Genomic DNA, 26,643 nt, shown 5'->3' on the forward strand with positions numbered 1-26,643 from the left:
CAGGAGGAGCAGGGGATGATAGAGGATGAGATGGTTGGATGGCATCACGGACTTGATGGACATGAGTTTGAGCAAGCTCCGGGAGCTGGTGATGGACAGGGAGGCCTGGCGTGCTGCGGTCCATGGACACGACTGAGTGTCTGAACTGAACTGAACTGACTAGACGGACCTTTGTCGGCAAAGTAATGTCTATGCTTTGCGATTATAATTTAAAACCTTTCAACATATAAAACTCTGTGTGATAGTTATTTTAGGTGTCAACTTAGCTTGGCCAAGGTACCCTGATATGAAGTCAAAGATTATTCTAGATGTTTCTGTGAATATATTTTTTAGGTGGGATAGAAGGCAATGCACCCCACTCCAGTACTCTTGCCTGGAAAATCCCATGGACGGAGGAGCCTGGTGGGCTGTAGTCCATGGGGTTGCTAAGAGTTGGACACAACTGAGTGACTTCACTTTCACTTTTCACTTTCATGCATTGGAGAAGGAAATGGCGACCCACTCCCGTGTTCTTGCCTGGAGAATCCCAGGGACGGGGGAGCCTGGTGGGCTGCCATCTCTGGGGTCACACAGAGTCAGACACGACTGAAGCAACTTAGCAGCAGCAGCAGTAGCAACCTTTAAATCAGTAGACATTGAGTAAATTACCCTCCATAAGGTAATTACCCTCAATTAGTTGAAGGCCTTAATAGAAAAATGACCGACCTCCTCAGAAAAAGAGAGAATTCTACCAGCACAGAGTCTGTAGACTTGAACTGCACCTCCTCCCTGGGTCTCCAGCCTGCTGGCCTATCTTGCAGATTTTGGACTTGCCAGCCTCCCTCATCATGTGAGCAAATTCCTTAAAATAAATCCTTTCTCTCCCTCTCTCTTATCTCCCTGTTTTCTTTTCTTCTTTTTGGTTTGTTTGTTTTTCTGGAGAACCTTAATACAGTCCAAGAACAAGGGCTTCTACCATACATTTAAAGAATTAACACCAATCTTTCCTCACACTCTTCCAAAAACAGAAGAGGAAAAAACACTTCCTAACTCCTATGAGACTAGCATTACCTGACACCTAAGCAAATAAAGATATCACAAGAAAATTATGATCCAATATCCTTTATGCACATGATGAAAATACCCTCAACAAAATACTAGCAAACCAAATCCAACAGCATATTTAAAGGATTATACACATTGCAAGTGAGATTTACCCCAAGAATGCAAGGGTGCTTCAACATAAGAATCTTAATGTAACACCAATAAGTACATTAATAGTATGTGTAACATTAATAGTTGTTTAGTCGCTAAGTGGTGTCCGACTCTTTGCAACTCCATGGACTTGCATGTAGCCCACCAGGCTCCTCTGTCCCTGGAATTTCCCAGGCAAGAATGCTGGAATGGACTGCCATTTCCTCTTCCAGGGGATCTTCCTGAACCAGGAATCCAAAGTGTGTCTCCTGCATTGGCAAGCAGATTCTTTACCCCTGAGCCACCAGAGAAGTTGGAGGAAAAAACCCACATGATCATTAATTGATGCAGAAAAGCCATCTGACCAAATTCAACACCCATCACCAACTCGAAGGATTTGGGTCTGAGCAAGCTCTGGAAGTTGGTGATGGACTGGGAGGCCTGGCGTGCTGCAGTCCATGGGATCACAAAGAATCAGACGCGACTCTGACTGAACTGAACACCCATCCGTGATTTAAAAAAAAAAAACACCTAAAAACTAGAAATGGAAATTTCCTCAGTATAATATAGGGAATTTATGAAAAACCCACATCTGGCAGCACACTCATGGTGAAAGACTGGAAACGGTCCCCTAAAATCAGGGAACAAGACAAAGATGTTCACTTTCACCATCCAACACTATTCCAGAGTTCTAACCAGAGTAAAGTGCAGGGTAGGGTGGGGGGGAGGAATAGAAGTCACTCAAATTGAAAAGGAGTAATATTCTATTCACAAATGATGTGATTCTACACATAGAAAATCCCAAAGGATCCATAGGAAAGCTACTAGATCTAATAAGCAGATTCAATAAAGCTGCAGGGTACGAGATAACACACAAAAATCAATTGAGTTTCTATACATTTGCAAAGAACAAACTGAAAAAGAAACTTGAAAAGGAATCTCATTAAAAATAGCATCTAAAAGAATAAAATACTCAGGAATAAGTTTATCCAAGGAGATGAAAGACCTGTATGCTGAACACTAAAAAACATTGCTGAATCTAAGAAAGATCTACATGGATGCAGAAGCATCCAGTGTTTGGGAGTAAGAAGGCTTACTATTGTTAAGATATCCTGAATACCTGATGGGATCTACAGATACAACACAATTCCTATCAAAATTCCAAAGGCCTTTTCTGCAGGAATGGACAAGGCCATTTTCTAATGCACATGGAATTGAAAGACACCCTAAATAACTAAAACCATCTTGAAAAAGAAGAACACGGTCAGAGAACTAACACTTCCTGATTTCAAAGCTTACTACAAATTTTTTAAGGTCAAAAAAGTTGGCTACACATTTCTCCAAAGAAGATAAACAAACAGCCTATAAGCATATAAAAAATGCTCAGCATCAGTAATCATTAGGGAAACACAAATCAAAACCACAATGAGACATAACCGCACACCCCTTAGGGTGGCTGTTACAAACAACAAACAAACAGAAAGTAACAAGTGCTGGGAGCATGTGGAGGAAGTGGAACCATCCTGCATCCCGGGTGGGAAGATTTAAAATCCACTTGCTGTGGGAAGCAATCTGACATCTCCTCAAATATTAAACATAGATTGACCAGCATAGATAAATATAGATTTAAGCATATTAATAAATATATGACTTAAGATAAACATAGATTTAAGCATAAATATAGATTTAAGCATAGATTAAACATAGATGATCCAGCAACTCCACTGTTAGATACATACTCAGAAGAACTGAAAGCAAGGCCAGGAACAGATATTTGTATGCCCGTGTTCATAGCAGCATTAGTCACATAGCCAAAAAGTAAAAGTGAACCAAATGTCCGATGACAGACGCATGGTTAAAGAGAATGTGGTCTACAAAGGAACTTATCTGTGGAACAGAAACAGACTCACAGACATAAAGAACTGCCTTGTGGTCGCCAAGGGGGAGGAGAGATGGGGGAAGGATGCACTGGGCATGTGGGATTAGCAGCTGCAAACTATTACATGTAGAACAGAGAAACAACAAGCTCCTGCTGCATAGCACAGAAACATACATTCAATATCCTTTGATCAACCAAATAGAAAAAAATAAGAAAAAATGTGTTTATGTGTATAACTGACTCCCTTTGCTGTACAGCAGAAATTAACACAACAGTGTAAATCAACTTCAATAAAGTGTTTAAAAAAATACTCGTCTCTACTTTTTTGTTGCTATTTGTTTTTGCTTTGCTGGCTCTGCTAGGCTTGCAGGATCTTAATTCCCCAACCAGGGATCGAACCCAGGGCCGTGAGCAGTGAAAGCTCAAGTCCTAACCACTGGATTGCCAGGGAATTCCCCCAAACACACTCGTCTCTAAAAGAAAATGTGGTCTAAACATACAATGAAATGTTATTCAGCTTAAAAAAAAAAAAAAGGAAGGAAATCCAGACATGCAACAACATAGGCTGACTTTGAAAACGTGTAATGAAATGACAAATGCTGCATGACTCCACTCACATAAAGCATCTAGAAGGCAAATTCAGAGACAGAAAGTGGAATAGTGGTTTCCAGGGGTGGTGGGGAGAGAGGATTGAGGAGTGACTGCTTAAAGGTTATAAAGTGTGTGTTTGGGATGATAAAAACAAAAAGGCTTGGAAATAAATAATGGGGATAGTTGCCAGACATCAAGAATGTAATGTAAATCCAATTGTGCGCTTAAAAACGGTTGAAATGACTTGTATTTATGCTGCGTCTATTTAAGGACAAGAAAAAAACTTTCAAGGAAGGAAAGAAGGAAGCAAGGGCGGAAGGGAGCATACAGCATCTGGAGGCTGGGGTGCCAGGAAGGAGGTGGGCGAACCCGCAGAGCAGAGGACCGCTGGGGAGGGAGGGATGGGGCGCTGGCAAGGGCAGGCACAGGCCTAGCCACCCCGTCTTGGGGCGGACACCGAGCCGGCACCACCGCTCTGGGCAGCGAGCCCGAGTCGCAAAGGCAAAGCCATACGAGCAATAAACTCAGGCGGTGCCGGCTGGCAGCACCACCTTCCCACCCCACCTGACCCCCCATCATTCCAGGCCTGAGGCAGGGGTCCTGGGTCGGGCTGCTGCCTCCTCACCCGTCCCTTCCCACCCCTGCCCCTTAAGCCCCTGCCCTGGTGCCGAGGGGGGAGCTTCCTACAGCAAATCAAATCCTGCTGCCTCAGCTCACGGGCTTCTCTGCCACCTCCCTCACTGGAACCCGCTGCCTCCTTGGCTTTGGCAAAGGTCCCCGACAGGCTGGTGCCAACACGTCCCTCTGGCCTTGCCTCGCTTCCCTCCCCTGCACCAACCCCAGGTCTCTCTTGCCAGGCTGAGCTTCTTGCAGCTGCCCTGCCATTGCCGACACCGGAACAGTCTGCAGTCCATTCCTTTGGCAAACTCCTATGTCATCTTCAACACCCGCAGCAAATGTCCCGAGTATGGTAGGTCTTCCTCCCGCCTGTGCTCCCACAGCCTCCCTGGTAGATAATCACAAGGGTCCCGGGCTTTCACACTGTACCTGGGACAGAATCTTGAGCCCTTCTATTTGAAATGTTAAAGGAAATGGTAACCCCCTGAGGTGGGAACCTCGGAGACATGAAAGGGACCGGCATCTGGGTCACAGATGTGTGGCCGAATTTTGTCCCATCTCCCCACACTCACCCCGCCTCTGCGGGAAGGGCCTGAGCAGGAGGCCCCAGCTGAGGCTGAGAAACAGAAGGGGAGGAAAAGACAAAGTCAGGGGGCAGGGGCGGCCCCTGTGAGCTGAGGGCAGGAGCAGAGAGTGGTCTGCGTGGTCCAGCTCATCGTGTGGCCACGCCTCAGACCCGGACTTTGGTTGCCCCGGGTTGGCAGGCGAGGCGAGCAGGCTGCGCCCCGGCTAGCAGGAGGCACCTGGCGCTCCTGTTTGGCCACAGCCACATTTTCATGCAGGGGAGGACCTGGGGGCTGCATCTGCTGCTCCTGCTGGGGTTGAGGCTGGGGTCCCAAGAGGCCCTACCCCAAGAGGCCCTGCCCCCACCCTGTGGAAGGTAGGAGCGGAGAAGGCAGATGGGGTTGCAGCTGGAAGGCCAGGTCTGGAGGGCCGCAAGGAGAGCTCAAGCATCGGGGTCAGCCCTCCAGAGAGGAGGGAAGGGAAGGAGATCAGGTCTCAGGATCTGTGCTGGGCACTGACCCCCAGCACTAGGAAAAGATGGGGCAGCCTGTGGGCGGCTGGACACAGGCCAGGAGCCTGCCACCCAGGGAGTGCTCCCTCCCTCTGCTCTCCCTTCTAGCTGCTCCTTGAACTGTGCAGGCCTGTTCTCAGGGTTGTTCTGGGAAACTTCCTGCTCAATTTCCTTGCCTTGGATGTGAGAGTGGGAGTAGGGACCTGCAAGGAGCCCCTGGGTTTGACCTCTGACCTCCATGACCAAACCTCTTTCCAAAGCCACAGTTTCCATCTCCAAATAGCAGGGATGAGTGACCCCATCCTGCTTCTGGGACTCACAGGGCAGCCACTCTCCCTTCATCATGGGTTTATTGAGTTCTTGCTATGCCTCCTGAGTTGCAGCAGTGAACTAGAAAAATGAGGTCCATGAAGGTTATTATTACATAACAAGCCAGAAAAGTAATAATAGAAGTTCACTGGTGATGGTTGTTGTCTCTAAGTCATGTCTGACTTTTGCGATCCCATGGACTGTAGCCCACCAGACTCTTCTATGAGATTTTCCAGGCAAGAATACAGGAGTGGATTGCCATGCCCTTCTCCAGGGGATCTTCCCCACCCAGGGATCGAACCCATGTCTCCTGCATTGGTAGGCAGGTTCTTTACCCCTGGGCCACTGGGGAAGCCCATATCTTCCACTAGTACTCACCAAATGTTTATACTCATGGTTACAGTTTAATACACACATGAGGCATGGCCAGACGGGAAGCCTTGGCACCCATGAATTTTTACTGGGGATCAGTTACAGGGACTTAGTGTATCCTCATGGTGACCCTAGTTACTCATTCTCCAGGTCTCTAAAGGTCAAAATGATAATGGGTGGCCCTCAGCCCCCACCTTAAATCACATTAATAGGATAAAATATCTGGCATGGTCCAAGGTCCCAGGAAACAAAAATGTATAGGTTAGGGCCCCAGGAGCTTAGAAGGTATCTCTTAGGCACGTATCGTACTGTCTTTGAAATGTACAGGGTATAAACACAATCTGCTATGTCAACTGTTTACTGCACAAACAACTTATTGTATAACAAAGAATTTGTCCAGTCTTTTTCCTCAGTTCCTGGAATATAACTTTTAAGAGCTTGGAAATTTCCCAAGTGACAGGAGTGTCTTTGGTATCCAGGTTAAGCTCGAATCGCTTCTGTGACTGAGGTGACTCATGGTGAGTCCCTAGATGGGTCATGCTACTACGATGTCTGAAGTAGGACAGGTCATGTTAGAAGATGAAGTGATTAGAAGGTTGGGGCTCTGGGGTGCCTGATGCCAGCCTGACCTCCTGACGGGGCGGAAGATTGGATTTAATCACATAGTTGATGATTTAATCAATCATACCTATGCAGTGGGGCTTCCCAGGCGGCACTAGTGATAAAGAACCCACCTACCTATGCAGGAGACACAGGTTTGATCCCTGGGTCAGGAAGATCCCCTGGAGGAGGGCACAGCAACCCACGCCAGTATTCTTGCCTGGAGAATCCCATGGACAGAGGAGTCTGGTGGGCTATGGTCCATAGGGTCGCAAAGAGTCAGACGTGACTGAAGTGACCTAGCACACATGCGGGCACGCACCTATGCAACGAAACCCCAAGAAAAACTCCAGACACCGAAGTTCAGTGCAGCCTCATTTTGGTTGACCCTTCGATGCGCCAGGAGGCTGAAGTGTCCTGATTCTATGGGGAGAGAACACAGAAGCTCTGTGCTCAGGACTCTCCCAGACCTTGTCCTATATGTGTCTTCGTTTGGCCAGTCCTGACTTGTATCCTTATGAGAACTATAATGCAATCCCAATACAGTGCTTTCCTGAATTCTGTGAACCGCTCTTATAGATTACTAAAACTTTAATTCTAGCAAATTCTCATGGGAACTCCTGAACTTGTAGCCAGTGGTCAGAAGTGGTGGAAACTTCAGGACCCCTGAACTTATAACTGGTGCTGGAGTGAGGGCAATCTTGTTGGGGACTATAGCTTTGACCTGGGGGTGGCCTCCAAGCTAACTCTTGGTGGCAGAATTTTATTGCAATATTGTAATTGTTGTCAGAACATGTGTGATTTGCTAGGATGATCTTGTCTCACTAAAACACGTGGTTTGGAAAGTGCAAGATGAAATGGCAAGGAACGAGCATCTTTTGATTCCTGGATGGCCACAGGGTCACCCATGTGTTCAGAATAGCAGTTTTGTTGTGACCAGTTACTGGAGGTAAAAGTTACCAATGGAAATTAGAGCTGATGGATCCAACTCTTGGGGTATTCGCTGACCAAATGCATAAGAAAGTGCAAAATAAGAAGACAAAAATAAAAAATAGAATTTCTTGGTATTGTCATCTAGAATAGCAAAAATGAAAGTGAGAGATAAGCCATACTAAGATTCTGGTCAGTCCTAAATACAGCCTCTGGTCTCAGGGCCTCTGCTAACAGAATGTGCTGGGGAAGGTCCTGTTTCTGGCTGCCCTGATGTGCAGCCAGTAGCCCCAGAGCCATTTCCAAAGGAAAAAATTATTCTGAAACAACAAATAATGAAGAAAATTAGACTAATTCCCAAGAGAATATGATAGACAGAGGACAGAGCCAACGGTCTCGTCCCAGCAGGATAGGCATCTTAAAACAGTTATTTAGAATGGGGTGAGGACTTCCCTGGTGGTCCAGTGGCTAAGAATCCACCAATCAATGCAGGGAACACAGGTTTGATCCCTGGTCCGGGAAGATCCCACATGCTACAGAGCAACTAAGCCTGTGAGTCTTAATTACTGAGCCGGAGAACCCTAGAGCCCATGCTCTGAAACGAGCACCAAAGACCCAGCATAGCCAAAAATAAGTAAATAAATAAAAAATTTTTAAATGGGGTGAATAAAAAAATTCCTTGGCAGTACAGAATTTAGGATCTGCACTTTTAGTGTCAAGGGCACGTGTTTGAGCCCTGGTGGGAGAACTAAGATCCTGCAAGCCCGGGTGCATGACAGGAAAAAAAAAGAAGAAGAAGAAGAATGGAGTAAATAAAGCAAACATTTATGGGAGCAAAACAAAAGAGGAAGAAAAGAGGGAGAATCAAAAGACTGATTTCTTTTCAAGAAACGGGATGAATAAAGCAGCCATGTGTGCACACACGTTAAGTGGCTTCACTCGTGTCTGACTCTTTGCGACCCCATGGACTGTGGACAGGGTCAAAAGAAAGGTTTTCATGCAGCATCCTTCAAGGTTGATTGAACCAATGGGAACCCCTGCAGGTCATCCAAAATGAAAAGGCCCGAGACAAATCTGTTTTATTCACCCTACTTGGGAGCAACTTGGGAGCAAGACATAGGCAGCAACACAAAGCCTGACCTCCAATCTGCTGGGGCAATGGTGCCAAAATATAATCAAGATAAAGGTTGATGGCCGGGTCAGGGTCCCTTAGCTCTGTCCCACACTGGAGACCCAAAACTGGATATGTAGCAGTGGGCAAAATGGTCAGAGGGTAGAGGAGGCTCCTGGACTCTGTGACATGGGAACCCCATGCACTGCAGTACCAAAAGCCACTGGAGAGGACCTAAAAGAGGCTACAGTCAGATTAAGAGGATATAGAAATGCAAGAGTTGATGGGATGAAGGGGAAAGGTAGTATGAAAAAAAATGGAATGTTTAAACAGGCTTTATGTCAAAGGATTGTTTCTCCTTCGCCTGAATGTTTTATGGAAATGAATGTCATGATTGACAAGGAACACTTACCCTCCCTGGTACTCAAAGACCAAAGGTATTCCAGACCTTGCTGAAGTTCTAAGAGGTGCACAGTGAGGGGTGCAAGGGTTGGTGCAACCAAGATGAAAGTTTGAATGAAAATTGGTGCTTGAACAGTTCTGTTGGGAAGTGACTGCATCTATTCTACCTGAATGTATTACAGGAACGGATATTGTAATACCTGACTGGGGAATGTTTCCACTGTCTAGTATTATAAAGCAGAAGACATGTAAAGCCATCCCTCAAGCAATATTAATTGAATGTTCCAAATGAGAACCAATAAGATTGCCTGAGTCCACATAGATTGTAGCCTTCTTCTGGGGAGCACAGACTGGGACTTACAGGAAAAGCCTTTGGGCACCTCCCAGCTGAGACTTTGGACTAAAGAATTTCAACTAGAGAGGCAGTTACTAGTTTGCTATCAGATATTAATTGAAGCTTTCCCTGTGACTGAAGGTCAAAAGATAATCTTGAAACCTGAAATGCCCATATTATTTTAGGTGATATTGGAAAATGCTCTAAGATGGAGGGACATGCCCAGAGGAGTTCCATAAGAAAATGGAAATGGTTTATGCAGGACCATGTTCCTGGGGGAATGGAGAGTTACTCAGCATATTTAAGAGCAGGCAGACTTTTCCCCTAGGAATGATGTTGAAACCACCTAAGGAACTACCAAATTCAACTGTCACCTAGGCAAGTGCCCTATGAACAGCTCTTGATTGACTGACAATGAATTGCTTGGTTTATGGATGGCAGTCCCAAGGTGAACATACAACGTACTGTTTGAAAGGCTGCCACTCTTATCAAAGAAGACAAGACCAAATCAGTTCGGTGGGCTGAGTTACATACCATTTGTCGCTGTGTTTGGGTTTTTGCCTACTCTTGGTCAGGGGCCAATGGCCTGGCCATATGGTCAGACAGAAGGGCAATGGAAAACTGGCGTATTAAAATGATGCCCTTTTGTGTCATGGTCCTCTGGCAACACTATGGGAATTTGAATAGTGCATTAAAATAGAACACATTGATGTCTATGAATCAATATAAAGCCAAACATAGGGGCTTTCTTCATTCAATTCTTCCATCACTGCAAGGAAAGTGAAAGTGTTAGTCACTCAGCCGTGGCTGACTCTGTATGATCCTATGGACTGTAGTCTGCCAGGTTCCTCTGTCCAGGGGATTTCCCAGGCAAGAATACTGGAGTGGGTGGCCATTTCCTTCTCCAGGGGATCTTCCCAACCCAGGGATCGAACCCAGGTCTCCTGCATTGCAGGTGGACTCTTTATCTGAGCCACCAGGGAAGCCCCACTGCAAGGGAAACAGCTTGCAATTCAGCTCATAGGGCTGTCTTGTTCTTATGTTTTCCAAAGATCTCCCTCAGGCAGTTAGGGTGCAACTGCGGCTTTCCAACCAAGATACTGTCTGTCCACTTGGAACTTCCATCACTAAATGACCAAGTTTTTGCTTGGTCAATAAAAAGCTATTCACGGGGCACCTCCTGGTGGCTTCTCTGTTGCTTCCCCAGTCAGCCCTGCAGGAAGTGAGGCCACCTGCCCTTGAACACAAAAAGTACCTCCTTGCATTCCCCCAGCAGCCTGCTCCTGTGGAAACCATTTCCATCGTTAAGGAACTCTCGGGGCACTGCCTTCTTTATCAGAGCGTGTCTGACATCACCCAAGGCATTATGGGTATTTCATGGTTTCAAGAATGTTTTGTGTTTTTCAATCATAGAGGAGGTTTCCATCAATATCCAATAGCAAGCTAGTGATCCTCTCCCGTATGGTGTGTATCGTACACTACATCTGGAAATTTCCTGGTTCAAACTTTTCGTTGTGGCCACTGAGTACAATCCATAGGGTTTTGCCACAACCTCTTACAGCTGGGTCCATACGGAGCCACTGAATAGAGAGCTGGTCCATCCCACAATCACTGATCAAAGCGCCACTGAACAACGTTCTGGGCTCCTCGCCAGCCCCCTAACCCAGTGAGAACAGATCCGTGCCCCTTCCGCTCCTCCCCTCCGGATCCCTATCCACTGACCTCTCTCCCACTAAAACCACCTCACGTGCATAGAGCTGGGAGAGGATGAACAGGAAACTCCTGGTGTGGACACGCTCTGAGCTACAGCGCCCTCCCTCCTCTTGTCCACCTGGCTTTCTATACTGTTTCAAATTAACCAGCAAGCTGGGCTCAGGCAACTGTTTAGGTCCTTTACTGCACAAGGACCCTCCGCGTTCTCTCAGCCCTGATGTCACCACCACCCACAAACCCCTACCACACACGTGCACAGGCACACACGTGCACATGCCCTGGCACACCACAGTCCTCGCCCCTCCCAGTCAACACGCCCCAGACTGCTGTTTTCTTCTCCCCTGTTGGTGGTGACCCAACCTACTCCCCTCCCCGACTCTCTGCAGCCAGATTTACTGCCACGGGGAGCTCCTGCGGCAAGTTCAGATGGCCAAACTCTACCAGCATGATAAGCAGTTTGTGGACATGCCACTGTCCTCAGCTCCAGGTGAGAGCCTCAGGGGGCCCCTCCTTCTCCTGAACCTTCCACCAAAAGGCAGGGGGCAAAACCAGGCAGGCAGGGGTGTCTGATCAGGGAAGACTCCCTGGGGTCCCGCTGACCCCTCCTGCTGCCTTTCCCCCAGACCAAGTCCTGAGGCGCTTCTGCGAGCTGGCCCAGGCCCACAACCTCAGCATCCCCCGGCAGGAGCTGCAAGTGTTCGGCCAAGAACACTTTCGGGCTGTGGGGCAGGAGCTGCAGCCCTGGACCCCCGAGGACTGGAGAGACAGGTACAACCCTGGACACAGAACAGGAGAGGGGCCTTCGCTCAGGGCTGCCACCCTCAACCCTGTGGGCCCCGTGGTCTTCTAGCCCCCAGTTTCTGCAGAAGATCTTGGACCCCAGGCTGTGAGCCTGGGCAGGGCAGCTGCACCAACTCTGGAAGAAGCTGGGAAAGAAGGTATCAGTGCTCTGGGCCTCGCAGAGGGGATGGAGGTGGGGAAGGGGTGAGCTGCCTAGGGCCCTTCCTGTTCCCTCTACGCCCTCACCTGTGTAGAGCTGGGAGGGGATGAACAGAAAACACCTGATGTGGACCCAGCAAGACACTGGGACCTATTTCCTGAGAACGCAGTCCTTGAACAGGACTCTCCAAAAAGAACTTCTGAGAGGGAGGAGGGCAATCTACTTCTAACTCCTCACCTCCTCCCTGAAGCCCTCCCTGCCTCCCCCAGGCAAACTGAGCTCATCCTCCACCCCTAGCTGCCCTGTCCTGCCCTTCACACCCCTTCGGACCCCGTGGTGACTGTTCACTCCCCTGCTGGGCTCCCTCTTGCCTGAGCTCCTGGGGCCAGGCCTCTGCTCAGGAACCATAATTGCTCCCTCTGATTCTGGCCCAGGCCTGTGCTCAGCATGGTCTGTTACGCACTTTCTCCCCTTTGTCTGAGGCTCAGAGAAGGCAGCCTTTTGCCCAAGGCTGCACAGCTCCTGTCCTCCAGCCTGGACCCAGGGCCCTGGCACCCATTGCACAGAGCGGGGCTCCCGGGTCATGCCTGTGTCGCCTTGGGCTGCTTTCTCAGCAGCCCCCACCCAAAGGGAAAAACCTGAGCCCTTTCCTCTGCTGCTGCTAAGTCGCGTCAGTCGTGTCCGACTCTGTGCGACCCCATAGACGGCAGCCCACCAGGCTCTGCCATCCCTGGGATTCTCCAGGCAAGAACATGGGAGTGGGTTGCCATTTCCTTCTCCAATGCATGAAAGTGAAAAGTGAAAGTGAAGTCGCTCAGTCATGTCCGACTCTTAGCGACCCCATGGACTGTAGCCCACCAGGCTCCTCCGTCCATGGGATTTTCCAGGCAAGAGTACTGGAGTGGGCTGCCATTGCCTTCTCCGAGCCCCTTCCTCTGCTCCCCTCCAAATCTCTGACAGGCTGGCCTCTTTCCCACTAAACCCCCTCACGTGTGTAGGGCTAGGAAGGGATGAACAGAAAACACCTGATGTAGAGCAGCGAGCCCTGCTCTGACGCTCCCGCGCTCTCCCCGGGCACGCTCATCCATGTCCGCCTCACTGGAGAAAGCTGTTGGGGTTTCATCCACACCTGGGCCAGAACTGGAGGCCCTGAGCCTGTGGGCCTGGCTTCACGGTGACCACAGAGATTCAGGGGGCACTGGGAGCCAGAGGAACCTGCCACCAGCTGGCTGCTAATCCTGGCTGCTGTGTGGTGAGCCCTGGGGTGCCGGGCTGAGGGGGTCCCGGCTCCTGCACACCGCTGCTCTTGCTGGGATTCTAGAGGCCGGCACGTGGGGGCCAGCAGACCAGACTCCCCATGGCCCAGCCTGGACCAAGGCCACACGGCTGAGCAGCGCCAGAGCTAGAGCCCAAGCCTGGGCTGCAGGGCCACCAGCCTCCGCTCCACACGGGCCCAGGGTGCCCGTGTCCTCTCTCCTGACTCCAGGTGAAGCCAGAAGTCTTCAGCCACCCCGAGCAGTTCTCGCTGATCTACTCAAGACACCCCTTCATTGTGCCCGGTGGGCGCTTTGTGGAGTTCTACTACTGGTCAGCATCCAGGGGTTGCAGGAGGGTGAGGGGTGGTGAGGGCAGGCCAGTGCCAGCAAGACATCTTGAGTGGGCTGGGTGCCCTGGCCTGCACCTGGGTGTGCAGGGCAGAGGGTGGTGTGGGCAGTGCCTGAGCTGTCTGTGCCCCCACCAGGGACTCCTACTGGGTAATGGAGGGTCTACTCCTCTCTGAGATGTCCGAGACAGTGAAGGGCATGCTGCAGAACTTCCTGGACCTGGTGCAGACGTAAGGCGGGGTGGGCACCCCAGCCAGGGTAGGTGGAGCAGGTACCGTGGGCCTGGGGCGGGTTTGCCTCGGCTCTGGCAGCCAGGTGGGCCGGTCAACAGGCCTCCTCTTGGCAGGTACGGACACGTCCCCAACGGGGCCCGCGTGTACTACCTGCAGCGGAGCCAGCCCCCGCTCCTGACCGTCATGATGGACCACTACGTGGCCCACACCAATGATACCACCTTCCTATGGTGGGCACCCCTCCCAGTGCTGCCCTGCACCCTCCTTCCTGAGACCTCCCGGGGCGGGGCTGGGGCGGGGCGCCTGGACTGAGAGAGTGCCCGGCTCCACCCCAGGGACCACATTGAGACCCTGGCCTCGGAGCTGGACTTTTGGACTAAGAACAGGAGCATCTCTGTGAGTTCCAGGGGAAAGAGCTACATCCTGTATCACTATGAAGTCCCTTACGGGGGCCCCAGGTGAGGACCCACCCGGCCAGCCTCTAGACTTGTTGTGTGTTCCCTCCGGTTTGAATGTCAGGACTTCCCTGGGCAGGAGGGTGGGGGACTGAGTCCCACCTCTCAGATGATGAGCTGATAGCCCTGGGCCGTCTGGGGCCCCGGGACGGCTGAGCCAGCGTGGCTGGGACTCCTGCAAGGGCATGGAGGGTCTAGAGACGCAGTGCCAGGCCCCCCCACTCTCCTCCCACCAGGCCAGAGTCTTACAGCAAAGACGCAGAGCTGGCCGCCACCTTGCTGGAAGGTGAGCAGCAGGAAGGGAGAGGCTGAGCATGGGCCTGGGCCGTGCGTCAGGCCCCAGGCTGCTGTCTGTCGCTGCCCTGTCCTCACAGGGAACCGGGACACTCTGCTGGCCGAGCTCAAGGCCAGCGCCGAGTCCGGCTGGGACTTCTCCTCACGCTGGCTCGTGGGCGGCGTGAACCCCAGTTCGCTCAGCAGCATCCGAACCAGCAAGCTGGTGCCGGTTGACCTCAATGCCTTCTTGTGCCAGGCGGAGGGGCTCATGAGCTACTTCTACTCCAGACTGGGTGCGCGTGCCCGCAGGGAAGGGAAGAAGGGTGCTAGCCCTGCTTGGGTCCCTGCCTCGGCCTCGGCAGTGGCGCTGCAAGGAGGACCGTGAGGGGAGGACCTCCAGCTCCCCGGCCTCACCCCACACCCCCAAAGCAGCCGTGTCCCTCCCTTTCTCACTGTAAGGACCTAGGAGGGGACACCCTACCCCACAGATCCAAACCCCTCTGTCCCATCTCCCTGCCCTTTGAGCCAGGGGAATCCACACAGCCGGCCAGTGTCCCCTTGAGGACAAACCTGGGATAGGCAGGTGCAGGGCCTGGGAGCTGCTCGGGACCACGTGCTCAGGGAAGTCCCGGTGCTAGAGGCATGAAATGCGATGGGCTCTGCTCCACAATAGCATGGCCCCTTGGTGCTCAGGACCTCTGAGCCCAGGGGAGGACAACAGGGGGTCAAACTAGACCCCCTGGGAGGCGGGGGGCCCTGTGGCTTAGCCTAAAGAAAGTGTTGCCCCAGGGAATGACTCTGAAGCCGCAAAGTACAGAAATCTGCGAGCCAAGAGCATGGCTGCCCTGAAGGATGTGCTGTGGGATGAAGACAAAGGGGTCTGGTTTGACTATGACCTTGAGAACGAGAAGAAGAATCTGGAGTTTTACCCATCCAACTTTGCTCCTCTCTGGGCCGGCTGCTTCTCTGACCCAGACGATGTGGATAAAGCTCTGAAATACCTTGAGGTGAGGCATACCTGGAGCAGGGTGGGCTGCTACACCAGGGTAGGACCACCTGCTTGCTCCCTGACTCTGACCTGTGACCTCTGGCAAGTGGCAGCCACACATCCCGACTCCACCGTGTCTTAGCATGCAGGTCCTACTTCGGCCACAAGGGGGCGGCTGTGAGCCAAGAAGAGAAGGCCCAGGAGGGGTCACCTGGCTTTAGGAGGGCCCAGCCTCTTGGCTCCCTGTCCAGCCCCCACCCACAGTCACGATAATGTCTCGAACCTTCTAGGACAGCCGGATCCTCACCTACCAGTATGGAATCCCGACCTCTCTCCAGAAGACAGGCCAGCAATGGGACTTCCCCAATGCCTGGGCCCCCCTGCAGGACCTGGTCATCAGAGGTAGGGAGGCAGGGATGGGGCCTACCCCACCTCAACCCCATGAGGATAGAGGCTCGGCCTCCCTGGCACTTGGGAGGCGAGAACAAAGGATGCAGAGGCTTTTCTCTAACTTCTCTGCTCTCTCAGCCTCTCAGCAAACAGTTACTCCTGCCCCCACCTGTCAGGGGAACCAACCCTCCACTCTCCTTAAGCCAACCTAGATTAAGAGCAGCTTGGCTTCTGGTTCCAGGAAGGAGGTCTTAGCACCTGGGCCTCTTTCCCTCATTGAGGAGAATAAGGTTCGGGACTCTGCTACTCCTGGGATGGGAGCTCTGAAGATTTAGGGTCTTGCCATGGGTGGGGTCTAGGTCTGGCCAAGTCTCCTTCAGCCAAAGCCCAGGAAGTAGCTTTCCAGCTGGCCCAGAATTGGATCCGAACCAACTTTGATGTCTACTCCAAAAAGTCAGCCATGTATGAGAAGGTGAGCTGGCCGTAAGTCTAGTCCCTGGGGTCCTCCAGATCAGGGTAAGATGGGGAATTGTCGGGCTTTGCAAAGTCAGTGCCCAGTATACCTGGGGCAGTGGCGGCACCTGGTGGTCATTCTTGGGCACTGCAGGGCTCAGCCGCTGGCCAGAGCAGCTTCTCCCTGTAAGGGGCTCCCATTGCTTGCTTCCCTAGAGGCCTGGTTGGGGGCTGGGGCAGGGCTTGACCTTAAAGCTCATCCTCTTCTCCTCAGTATGACATCAGCAACGGTGGACAGCCAGGTGGCGGAGGGGAGTATGAAGTTCAGGTGAGTGGGCCACATCCTCCAGGAAGCTTCGGGGCTGTACTGTCCCCATAACTGGCCATGACCTCCCCTCTCTGGGCCTCAGTTTCTTCTGTGGAGGCTGCATCCCAGGGAGGAGCCCGACTGGTGCTCCCTGGTACCCCTGGGGCTGGGGGGCCTGGGCCTTTAGGTGGGGATCCCACAACCCATAAGAGGACTTGGGGGCCTGCCCCAGGGGTCTTGCCCCATGGACCTTACCTTTCTCCAGGAGGGGTTTGGCTGGACCAATGGTGTGGCTCTGATGCTGCTGGACCGCTATGGGGACCGGCTGAGCTCAGGGGCCCAGACCGCTCTGCTGGCGCCCCAGTGCCTCACAGGGGCCCTCCTGCTCAGCCTCCTGCCACAGTGACGGGCCTTCAGGTCCCCATCTGGCTGCAGCTCCTGCCGATTCAACCTCCACACGTGTCCCTACCTTCTCCTGCGCCTCGATCCTTTATCCCTGGAAAGCCCACCGCCCCCCTCCTTGTCCCCTCCCCCAGCCCAGTCCTTGATCATAGCGGAGTGGGGGTAGGGCAAGGACCTGGGGGTCATGGTTGGGCCCTGGGTCCCTCCTGGAACATTTAATAGGCTGGAAATGCTGCATCATGGATCAGACCTAGTCTCCTTTCCCACGAACCCCAACTCCACGCCGCTCACAACCAGGCCTCCCAAACACATAGTCCAAATGCTTTATTGTTCTGCTGAGATGCTTGCAAATACTGAAAAACATCCAGCCCAGGCCTGGCAACCATGGTCCAGGGCTGGGAAGGGGGACAGGGAGGTGGGCTTAGTGTTAAGGCGCAAAGGGCTGAGCCCAGACACCTGGAGGCCTGGGCCTCTGCTCTTCATTTCATCCCCATTCTGAGGGGAGGGCAACCAGACCCTCGGGCTCCCCCTCCTGCTCAAGACTTCCTCCAGGGAGCATCTGTACAGCCCTCTGTCCATCAGAAACTCAGCCATATACCAGAACCCCGAGGATGGCCCTTCTAGCTCCTTCTCCCATCCGATGGCTCCTCCTCTGGCCTCCAGTTCCCGGCTTCGTCCCTTCTGGCTCTAAGCAAGGCACGAGTGGAAGGGGGAGGGCTGGATGGGGGAGCCAGTAGGCTGTGTATCAGGGCCTGGAGACACAGGCAGGGGGGAGGGTGAAGGTGTTTAGTCCCTTCCCCCATCCCCAGCAGGAGATGCCCAAGGGCCTGGGCTGGAGAGATGATGGCACGTACCCTCAGATGGGCCCACAGCTGAAGCAGTGGGCTGAGCCACAGCCATGGCAATCAGTATGTAACCATGGCGATGAAGCAGTCACTATGGGGACTGTGGTGATGGGTCTGCAAAAAGGGGCGAGGGCTGGGACCTCAAGGATGACACTCAGTCTCTGGTCCTTGAGCAAAAATCATAAAAAATACAAATGCGGCACAAGAATGGGATAGAGCAGGGTTTGAGAATTACACCGCCTGAGCTGTTACCCCACTCTGGATGTGGTGCTACTCAGCCCTCAAGGCCCCTGCAACGGGGGCTGAGGCAAGAGGGGATCTTTGGCAGATTCTGGTACCATAACGTGTCCTTTAGAAAAGAGAACGCAGGCAGGGAGCACAGGTGCCAGGAGGGGCCCCCTCTGTGATAGCGCCTCAGCCTGGGTAGGTCCCAGGGCAGGACCCTAACAGGCTATTGCAAGTTCTGGGCTCCACGGAGGCAGCAAAGCCCCCTCCTCAACTTTTATCTCCTGGCTGGTTTTTCAGGGGGGGCCAGAACTCAGAAACCCACAGGACGAGCTCCTTCCAGAACATTACAGAGTCTCTTCTTGTACAAAAGCCCCAGTCGTGCTCCGCCCTCCAGGGCCTCTGGGAGCCCAGGGCGCAACTCCCTGTCTGGAGGCAGGCGGGGCAGCAGGCGGCTGGGTATGGCTCCTGGGTCCAGGGGGCCCCATTCAGTCAGTTCATAAACTGAGTGTAGCCCTCTGCCCCTGTGACAATGACGTCCATCCAGATGCGCATGGCCTCTGCAGAGGGGGCCACCATGTAGTACAGCCGGTCGTGGGTCTTCACGCAGAAGGTGAGGGCCGGGTTCGGGCTCTGCGGAGGGAGAGAGCAAGGTCTGAGCCAGGGCCCAGCCTGAAGCATCTCACACCCGCCTCGCCGTCCACCCTTCTTCTCTGCCTCCAGGACGCCCTGAGTCTTCCATAGGCCTGGAGCCCAGTCCCCACCATCCCAGGCTGGGATGTCCCCTCCTCACATCTGGGGCAGTCCGCGGACCTCAGCAGGGCCATACCCTGCCAGGCAAGGACACCGTTCCTTGGCGCCCTCAGGCACAAAGAGAATACCAAAAGAATCAGACGCAAAGGGATGACCAGAGTCCCCTCCCAGTAAAAAAGGAACAGATGGAAAGAGCTGCAAGCGGGGTGCTGGGCCCAGGGCCCCAGCAGAGCCGAGACGAGGAATGGAGCGGACGTTGTGGGCCTGGCGGGACGGAGGCAAACAGCCCCAGCCTCCCCGCAGCCCTGCCCATAAAGTCCTCTCACCCAGACCTCATCTCTGAGGGCCCCCACTCCCCCTGCAGCCTCCCCGCTGCACGGCCCGCCCCCACGGAGGGAGACGGCCTGCTGGCATCTCAGGGCCGGGAGGCCAGCAAGCCCCCTCAAGCTCACAGGGGCTCCCGGCTCTCTGCACCCACTGCACTCCACACTCCGGCCCGCGGGGAGGGGAGGGACTTAGGGGAGAGTCAAGGAAGGGTCAGGGGCCGGGGGGGCCAGGAGGCGTTAATACGCGGTAGTTCTGGTTAGAGATGTGTGGGGAGGGGTACCTCAGTCACCATAGTGAAGCTCAGAAACCTCTTCTGGGAGAGGGAGAGAGGAAGAGAAAGTTTACAAGAGAACGAGGAAGGGGTCCGAGCCTCTGAAGTGGGCAGGCTGGAGGCCTCTACCCCCAGAGCCCCGCTGGCCCACCCTTTCCCCAGGGCTGGCCCTCACCTTGGCGGCACTGCGCAGGTGGTCATAGTACACCTCTTCGATGGCCTGGAAGTAGATGACCCCCTTCAGCTTCGTCTCATGCTTGTCTGCAAAGGAAGACGTGCTGAGCTCAGGAGGCCTGTGGTGCTTTAGGTCAAGCTCCGTGGACATGGAACGCCTCACCCGGGAAGTGGGGTGAGTCCCGGGACTCCGAAACAGAGCCCAGATTCTGTATCAGTGTTCAGCCTTGCCCAGAATGACAGAGGAGGCAAATCAGAACTCCACTGAGATACCACTGCTCACCTATCAGAGCAGCAAAAATAAACGCAAAACAGAGCACATTTGTGACATTTCTGTGGGGAGACGGGCAGTATAATAAACCTGACGGGGGATAAACTGGTGAGCCTCTCGGATTCTGTGGGGAGACGGGCAGTATAATAAACCTGATGGGGGGATAAACCGGTGAGCCTCTCAGAATGACTTGGCTTCTTCGACCAAAGTTAGAAAGGTGTTTGCCCTCTGAACCAATTTCAGCACTTGGAAAATTTACCTTACACATGTACCTCTCTCTCTGTGAAAGTCACTCAGTCGTGTCCGACTCTTTGTGACCCCATGGACTACACAGTCCATGGAATTCTCCAGGCCAGAATACTGGAGTGGGTAGCCTTTCCCTTCTCCAGGGGATCTTCCCAACCCAGGGATCAAACCCAGGTCTCCCGCACTGCAGGGGGATTCTTTACCAGCTGAGTCACAAGGGAAGCCCAAGAATACTGGAGTGGGTAGCCTATCCCTTCTCCAGAGGATCTTCCCGATCCAGGAATTGAATGGGGGTCTCTGGCATTGCAGGCGGATTCTTTACCAACTGAGCTACTAGGGAAGCCCCACACATGCACAAAAGAAAACATTTACAAAAGATTCACCATGGCAGTAATTATAGTCACAAAAGATTAGAAACAACCCGAGTAGCCATCAAGTGGAGGCGGCTAAGTAGAATGTGCCGTGTGATGAAATACACCTAGCTATTTAACAGAATAACGAATATCTGATATACACATTCAGAAATAAATCTACAAAGACTTCCTTGGTGGTCCAGTGTGAAGATTCTGTGCTCCCAATGCAGGGAGCCCAGGTTCGATCCCTGGTGGGGAACAAGATCCCCCATGCCACAATTAAGACCCAGTGAAGCCAAATAAATATTTAAAAAACAACACACTTCAAATAATCCATGACCAAAAATAAAGTTTGTAGATAAATTAGAAAAAATATTTTTTAAAAATCTATAAAATACATCTGGATATCAACATCTAGACACTGATAAATTTGAGACAGAAAGACCTCTAAGATAACGTAGCAGGAAAACAAGGAGTGTGTTGGGTGCTACCTTTTGTGTAAGAAAAGTGTTAGTCACTCAGTCACGTCCAACTCTTTGCAACCCCATGGACTGTAGCCCGCCAGGCTCCTCTGTCCATGGGATTCCCCAGGCAAGAATACCGGAGTGGGTTGACATTTCTTTCTCCAGGGGATCTCCCCAACCCAGGGATCGAGCCCAGGTGTCCCGAATTGCAGGCAGATTCTTTACCATCTGAGTCACCAGGGAAGCCCCAACAATATTGCAGTGGGTTGCCATTCCCTTCTCCAGGGGATCTTCACGACCCAGGAAAAGGGGGAAGAATACATGTTTGCATATGTTTATATTCCCTTAAAGAAACTCTAGAAGGACACACAAGAGATTAATAAACGCAGTTACGTGTAGTCAGAGGGGGTGTAATTCTCAATTTAAACCTTTTTACGTGTTTTGAGTTTTGAACGACAGGGATGCATTTATCTATTCAACTCAAACAGTAAAAACATGGAAGGTAGCATACAGCATCTGGATGCTGGGGTGCCGGGAAGGAGGTGGGTGAACCCGCAAAGCAGAGGACTGCTGGGGTGGGAGGGACGGGGCGCTGGCAAGGGCGAGCACAGGCCTGGCCACCCCGTCTGGGGGCGGACACCGAGCAGGCACCACCGCTCTGGGCAGCGAGCCCGAGTCACTAAACTCAGGTGGTAGCACCCCCCCCCAGGCCCCATCACTCCAGGCCTGAGGCAGGGGTCCTGGGTCGGGCTGCTGCCTCCTCACCCGCCCACTCCCACCCCTGCCCCTTAACTCCCTGCCCTGGTGCCGAGGGGGGAGCTTCCTACAGCAAATCAAATCCTGCTGCCTCGGCTCACGGGCTTCTCTGCCAGCTCCCTCACTGGAACCTGCTGCCTCCTTGGCTTTGGCAAAGTTCCCCGACAAGCCAGTGCCAACACGTCCCTCCGGCCTTGCCTCTCTTCCCTCCCCTGCACCAACCCCAGTTCTCTCTGGCCAGGCTGAGCTTCTCGCGGGCCCTTATCAGTCCACTCTGCCAACACTGGAATGGCCTCCAACACATTCCCTTAGCAAACTCCTAAGTCACCTTCAGCACCTGTTGCAAATGTCACCACTACGGCGTCCAGTTGTGCTCCCCCATGCTCCTGCAGCACGGGTGCTCCTCTGTACAGAACTTACGGTGCTGAATCTGAACCTTCCTTCAGGAGACTTCCCTTTCCCGGTGATCTAGTGGCTAAGACTCTGAGCTTCCCATGCAGGGGCCCCAGGTTTGGTCCCTGGTCAGGGAAATAAGATCCCACATGCTACAACTAAAAAATTCTGCATGCTGCAACCAAGACCCGGCACAGTCAAATAAGTAAACATTAAAACTCTGAAAGAGATGGGAATACCAGACCACCTGACCTGCCTCTTGAGAAAGCTGTATGCAGGTCAGGAAGCAACAGTTAGAACTGGATATGGAACAACAGGCTGGTTCCAAAGAGGAAAAGGAGTACGTCAAGGCTGTATATTGTCACCCTGCTTATTTAACTTATATACAGAGTACATCATGAGAAACGCTGGACTGGAAGAAGCACAAGCTGGAATCAAGATTGCCGGGAGATATATCAATAACCTCAGATATGCAGATGACACCACCCTTATGGCAGAAAGTGAAGACGAACTAAAAAGCCTCTTGATGAAAGTGAAGGTGGAAAGTGAGAAAGTTGGCTTAAAGCTCAACATTCAGAAAACAAAGATCATGGCATCTGGTCCCATCACTTCATGGGAAATAGATGGGGAAACAGTGTCAGACTTTATTTTTGGGGGCTCCAAAATCACTGCAGATGGTGATTGCAGCCATGAAATTAAAAGACGCTTACTCCTTGGAAGGAAAGTTATGACCAACCTAGAAAGGATATTCAAAAGCAGAGACATTACTTTGCCAGCAAAGGTCCATCTAGTCAAGGCTATGGTTTTTCCAGTGGTCATGTACGGATGTGAGAGTTGGACTATAAAGAAAGCTGAGCGCCAAAGAATTGATGCTTTTGAACTGTGGTGTTGGAGAAGACTCTTGAGAGTCCCTTGGACTGCAAGGAGATCCAACCAGTCCATCCTAAAGGAGATCAGTCCTGGGTGTTGATTGGTTGGACTGATGTTGAAGCTGAAACTCCAATACTTTGGCCACCTGATGCGAAGAGCTGACTCATTTGAAAAGACCCTGATGCTGGGAAGGATTGGAGGCAGGAGGAGAAGGGGACGACAGAGGATGAGATGTTTGGATGGCATCATCGACTCGATGGACGTGAGTTTGGGTGAACTCTGGGAGTTGGTGATGGACAGGGAGGCCTGGCGTGCTGCGGTTCATAGGGTTGCAAAGAGTTGGACACAGCTGAGTGACTGAACTGAACTGAACTGAATATCTTAATGACCTGGATAACCACAATGGTGTGGTCACTCACCTAGAGCAGACATCCTGGAGCATGAAGTCAAGTGGGCCTTAGGAAGCATTACTACAAACAAAGCTAGTGGAGGTGATGGAATTCTAGTTGAGCTATTTAAAATTCTCAAAGATGATGCTGTTAAAGTGCTGCACTCAATATGCCAGCAAATTTTGAAAACTCAGCAGTGGCCACAGGATTGGACAAGGTCTTCATTCCAATCCCAAAGAAGGGCAATGCCAAAGAATGTTCAAACTATTGCACAACTGTACCCATTTCACATGCCAGTACAGTAATGCTCAAAATCCTTCAAGCTAGGCTTCAGCAGGATGTGAACCGAGAACTTTCAGATGTAAAAGCTGGGTTTAGAAAAGGCAGAGGAACCAGAGATCAAATTGCCAATATTCTCTGGATCATAGAGAAAGCTAGGGAATTCCAGAAAAACTTCTGCTTCATTGACTACACTAAAGCCTTTGACTGTGTGGATCCCAACAAACTCTGGGAAATTCTTAAGGAAATGGGAATAGCAGACCACCTTACAGATCAAGAAGTGATGGAACCAGACATGGAACAATGGACCGGCTCAAAATTGGGAAAGGAGTATGACAAGGCTATATATTGTCACACTGCTTATTTAACTTAAATGCAGACTAGGTAAAGCAAAATGCCAGGTTGGCTGAATCACATGCTGGAATCAAGACTGCTGGGAGAAATATCAACAACCTCAGATATGTGGATGATACCACTCTAACGGCAGAAAGTGAAGAGGAACTAAAGAGCCTCTTGCTGAAGGTGAAAGAAGACAGTGAAAAAGCTGGCTTAAAACTCAACATTCAGGGCTTCCCTGGTGGCTCAGTGGTAAAGAATCCGCCTGCCAGTGCTGGAAACTCGGGTTCGACCCCTGGTCTGGGAAGATTTCACATGCCGCAGAGCAACTAAACCCTTGGACCACAACTAGCTAGAGCCTGTGCTCTAGCGCCTGCGAGCCACAACTCCTGAAGCTGGGAGCTCTAGAGCCCCTGTTCCACAAGAGAAGTCACCACAGTAAGTCCGTGCAACTTCTAGGAGCCCCTGCTCGCTGCAATCAAAGGCAAGCCCGTGCAGCATCGAAGACCCAGCACAAAAATAAATAAATTAATAAAAATTTAAAAAACCCTCAACATTCAAAAAACTAAGATTATGGCATCCGGTCTCATCACTTCATGGCAGACAGACAGAGAGAAAGTGGAAACAGTGACAGATTTTATTTTCTTGGGCTCCAAAATCACTGCAGATGGTGACTGCAGCCAGGAAATTAAAAGATGCTTGCTCCTTGGAAGAAAAATTATGGCAAACCTAGACAGCATATTAAAAAGCAGACATCACTTTGCCAACAAAGGTCTGTATAGTCCAGGAGTCATGTACAGATGTGAGAGTCGGACCATAAAGAAGGCTGAGGGCTGAAGAACTGATGCTTTTGAATTTGGTGTTGGAGAAGACTCTTGCGAGTCCCTTGGACAGCAAGGAGATCAAACCAGTCAATCCTAAAGGAAATCAGCCCTGAATGCTCATTGGAAGGACTGATGCTGAAGCTAAAACTCCCAATTCTTTGGCCACCTGATGTCAAGAGCTGACTCACCGGAAAAGACCCTGATGCTGGGAAAGATTGAAGGCAATAGGAAAAGAGGGAGGCAGAGGATGAGAAGGTTAGATAACATCACTGACTCAATGGACATGAATTTGAGCAAACTCCAGGAGATAGTGAAAGACAGGGAAGCCTTGCGTGCTGCAGTCCATGGATTCACAAAGAGTCAGACACGACTTAGCGACTGAACAACAACAAAACATTAATGAACCCTCCTTTATCTGTTCAGAGGTCAAGCTCCTCCAATCTGGACTGCTATGCACCGAGCAGGTCTTCAATCGATGCAGAATAAATGAGTTTAAGGAACTGGGATCCAAAGAAGTCAGAGCCCACAATTTAGGGGGGAAGAAAGCACAGACACACATCCACTTAGCTGTGTGACTTGGGTATGATTAGGACTCCAAGGGAACACCTACAGGTCACCGGTGGTCATGGGCGTTAAGCGAGAGGACACACTCCAAGGGTTCAGCAGAGTGTCTGGCGCGACACACGTGGATCTGTCATGACATCATTATGCCCAGGGCTGATGTCACATGGCAGAGGGACCCTGTGTAACGAAGGAGTTACCCAGAGGAGGGCAGGAACCACTCCCAGTGAGGTGGGGCTTCACAGAGGTGCGTTCTGATGTGGGTTTCACGGAGGAGGATGGAGCAGGATCCAGGAAGGCCAGGGAGAACGGCAGCATTCTGTTCTCTCCTGGCTCTTCCTTCACTGGAAATAGTAACACATTCCTGCCTCCGCTTCCTCACCGCCCACCTATCCTCGATGGATTGTGTGCAATCTGGCTTCCGCCCCAGCACGCAGTGGAAACCATTCTCTCATCAAGATCCAATCGTTGAATCGAAGGGCCTTTGGGTGCACATTACCCTTGGCCTTTCTGCGGCATCCATCATCACCGTAATGTCTCAGTTTCTTCCGTAAATTATACTTTTTTATTCCATGACACCCCCTGCTGGCAGGCACACATCCACTCCTCTGCCTTCTCCATTTCTGCCCTGCCCTCCCCTCCCCCGTTGGTTTCATAGACATGAAGGAAGGTCACACATGCCAAGCACCAGCTCAGCACCTGGCCTGTGACTTCCCGCCTCCTGCACCCTGCTTTACCACAGCCTCCTTTTCCTTCTCCTTCACAAGGGTGGCCCTGCCCTGGGGTGCAGCTCTGTCTCTCCCTCTTCTCTGGAGTCTAACTGTCCAAGCTCAGTCTTAGCTCTGCCTCTCAGCTGCTGAGAGACCTTAGGCAAGTTGCTTAACCTCTCTGTGCTTAATTTTCCTCATCTGCAAAACAGGTGTAAAACCAGTGCTCCCTCCACAAGATTATTATGACGATTAAATGACATGATGCACGTGGAGGGCTGAGCACAGCATCTGGTGCATACACGTGTGCAGTAGGCATGATCTGCTACCACCATCATCATCACTATTGCAAGAGCTTCGACTTTCACTCTGCCTCTAACCCTGACCCTTCTCATATAACCTTAGATGCCCCAGGGGCACTTCAACCTCAACGTGCCTAAGATG

The 26,643-nt window shown here is 51.7% G+C and overlaps 2 protein-coding genes across 19 annotated transcripts in view; one reads left to right on the plus strand and one right to left on the minus strand.

Moving 5' to 3' along the window:
* Positions 1 to 6,565: 6,565 nt before the first annotated feature.
* TREH (trehalase) lies at positions 6,566 to 17,159 on the plus strand. The gene is given in 15 exon segments (XM_044929030.1): positions 6,566 to 6,612; positions 11,494 to 11,594; positions 11,731 to 11,875; positions 11,958 to 12,045; positions 13,534 to 13,634; positions 13,789 to 13,881; positions 13,998 to 14,114; positions 14,220 to 14,342; positions 14,576 to 14,625; positions 14,714 to 14,908; positions 15,405 to 15,622; positions 15,894 to 16,005; positions 16,353 to 16,465; positions 16,721 to 16,774; positions 17,019 to 17,159. Coding segments are annotated over 15 exon segments (1,698 nt in total).
* Positions 17,160 to 17,464: 305 nt separating this feature from the next.
* PHLDB1 (pleckstrin homology like domain family B member 1) overlaps positions 17,465 to 26,643 on the minus strand; it is a 49,640-nt gene continuing 40,461 nt past the window's right edge. For 15 of the 18 annotated variants that reach the window (XM_044929664.2, XM_044929660.2, XM_044929659.2 and 12 more), the window contains 3 exons: positions 19,752 to 19,837; positions 19,586 to 19,618; positions 17,465 to 18,858 (listed from right to left, as the gene is read on the minus strand). In XM_044929664.2, the coding sequence (XP_044785599.2) occupies positions 18,718 to 18,858; positions 19,586 to 19,618; positions 19,752 to 19,837 (260 nt within the window). In that variant the 3' untranslated portion in view covers positions 17,465 to 18,717. The remainder of the gene's footprint in view (positions 18,859 to 19,585; positions 19,619 to 19,751; positions 19,838 to 26,643) is intronic. The other 3 variants (XM_044929658.2, XM_044929668.2, XM_044929673.2) reach the window with 1 other exon arrangement.

Source organism: Bubalus bubalis, chromosome 16, assembly GCF_019923935.1.
Source record: "Bubalus bubalis isolate 160015118507 breed Murrah chromosome 16, NDDB_SH_1, whole genome shotgun sequence".
NCBI lineage: Eukaryota > Metazoa > Chordata > Mammalia > Artiodactyla > Bovidae > Bubalus > Bubalus bubalis.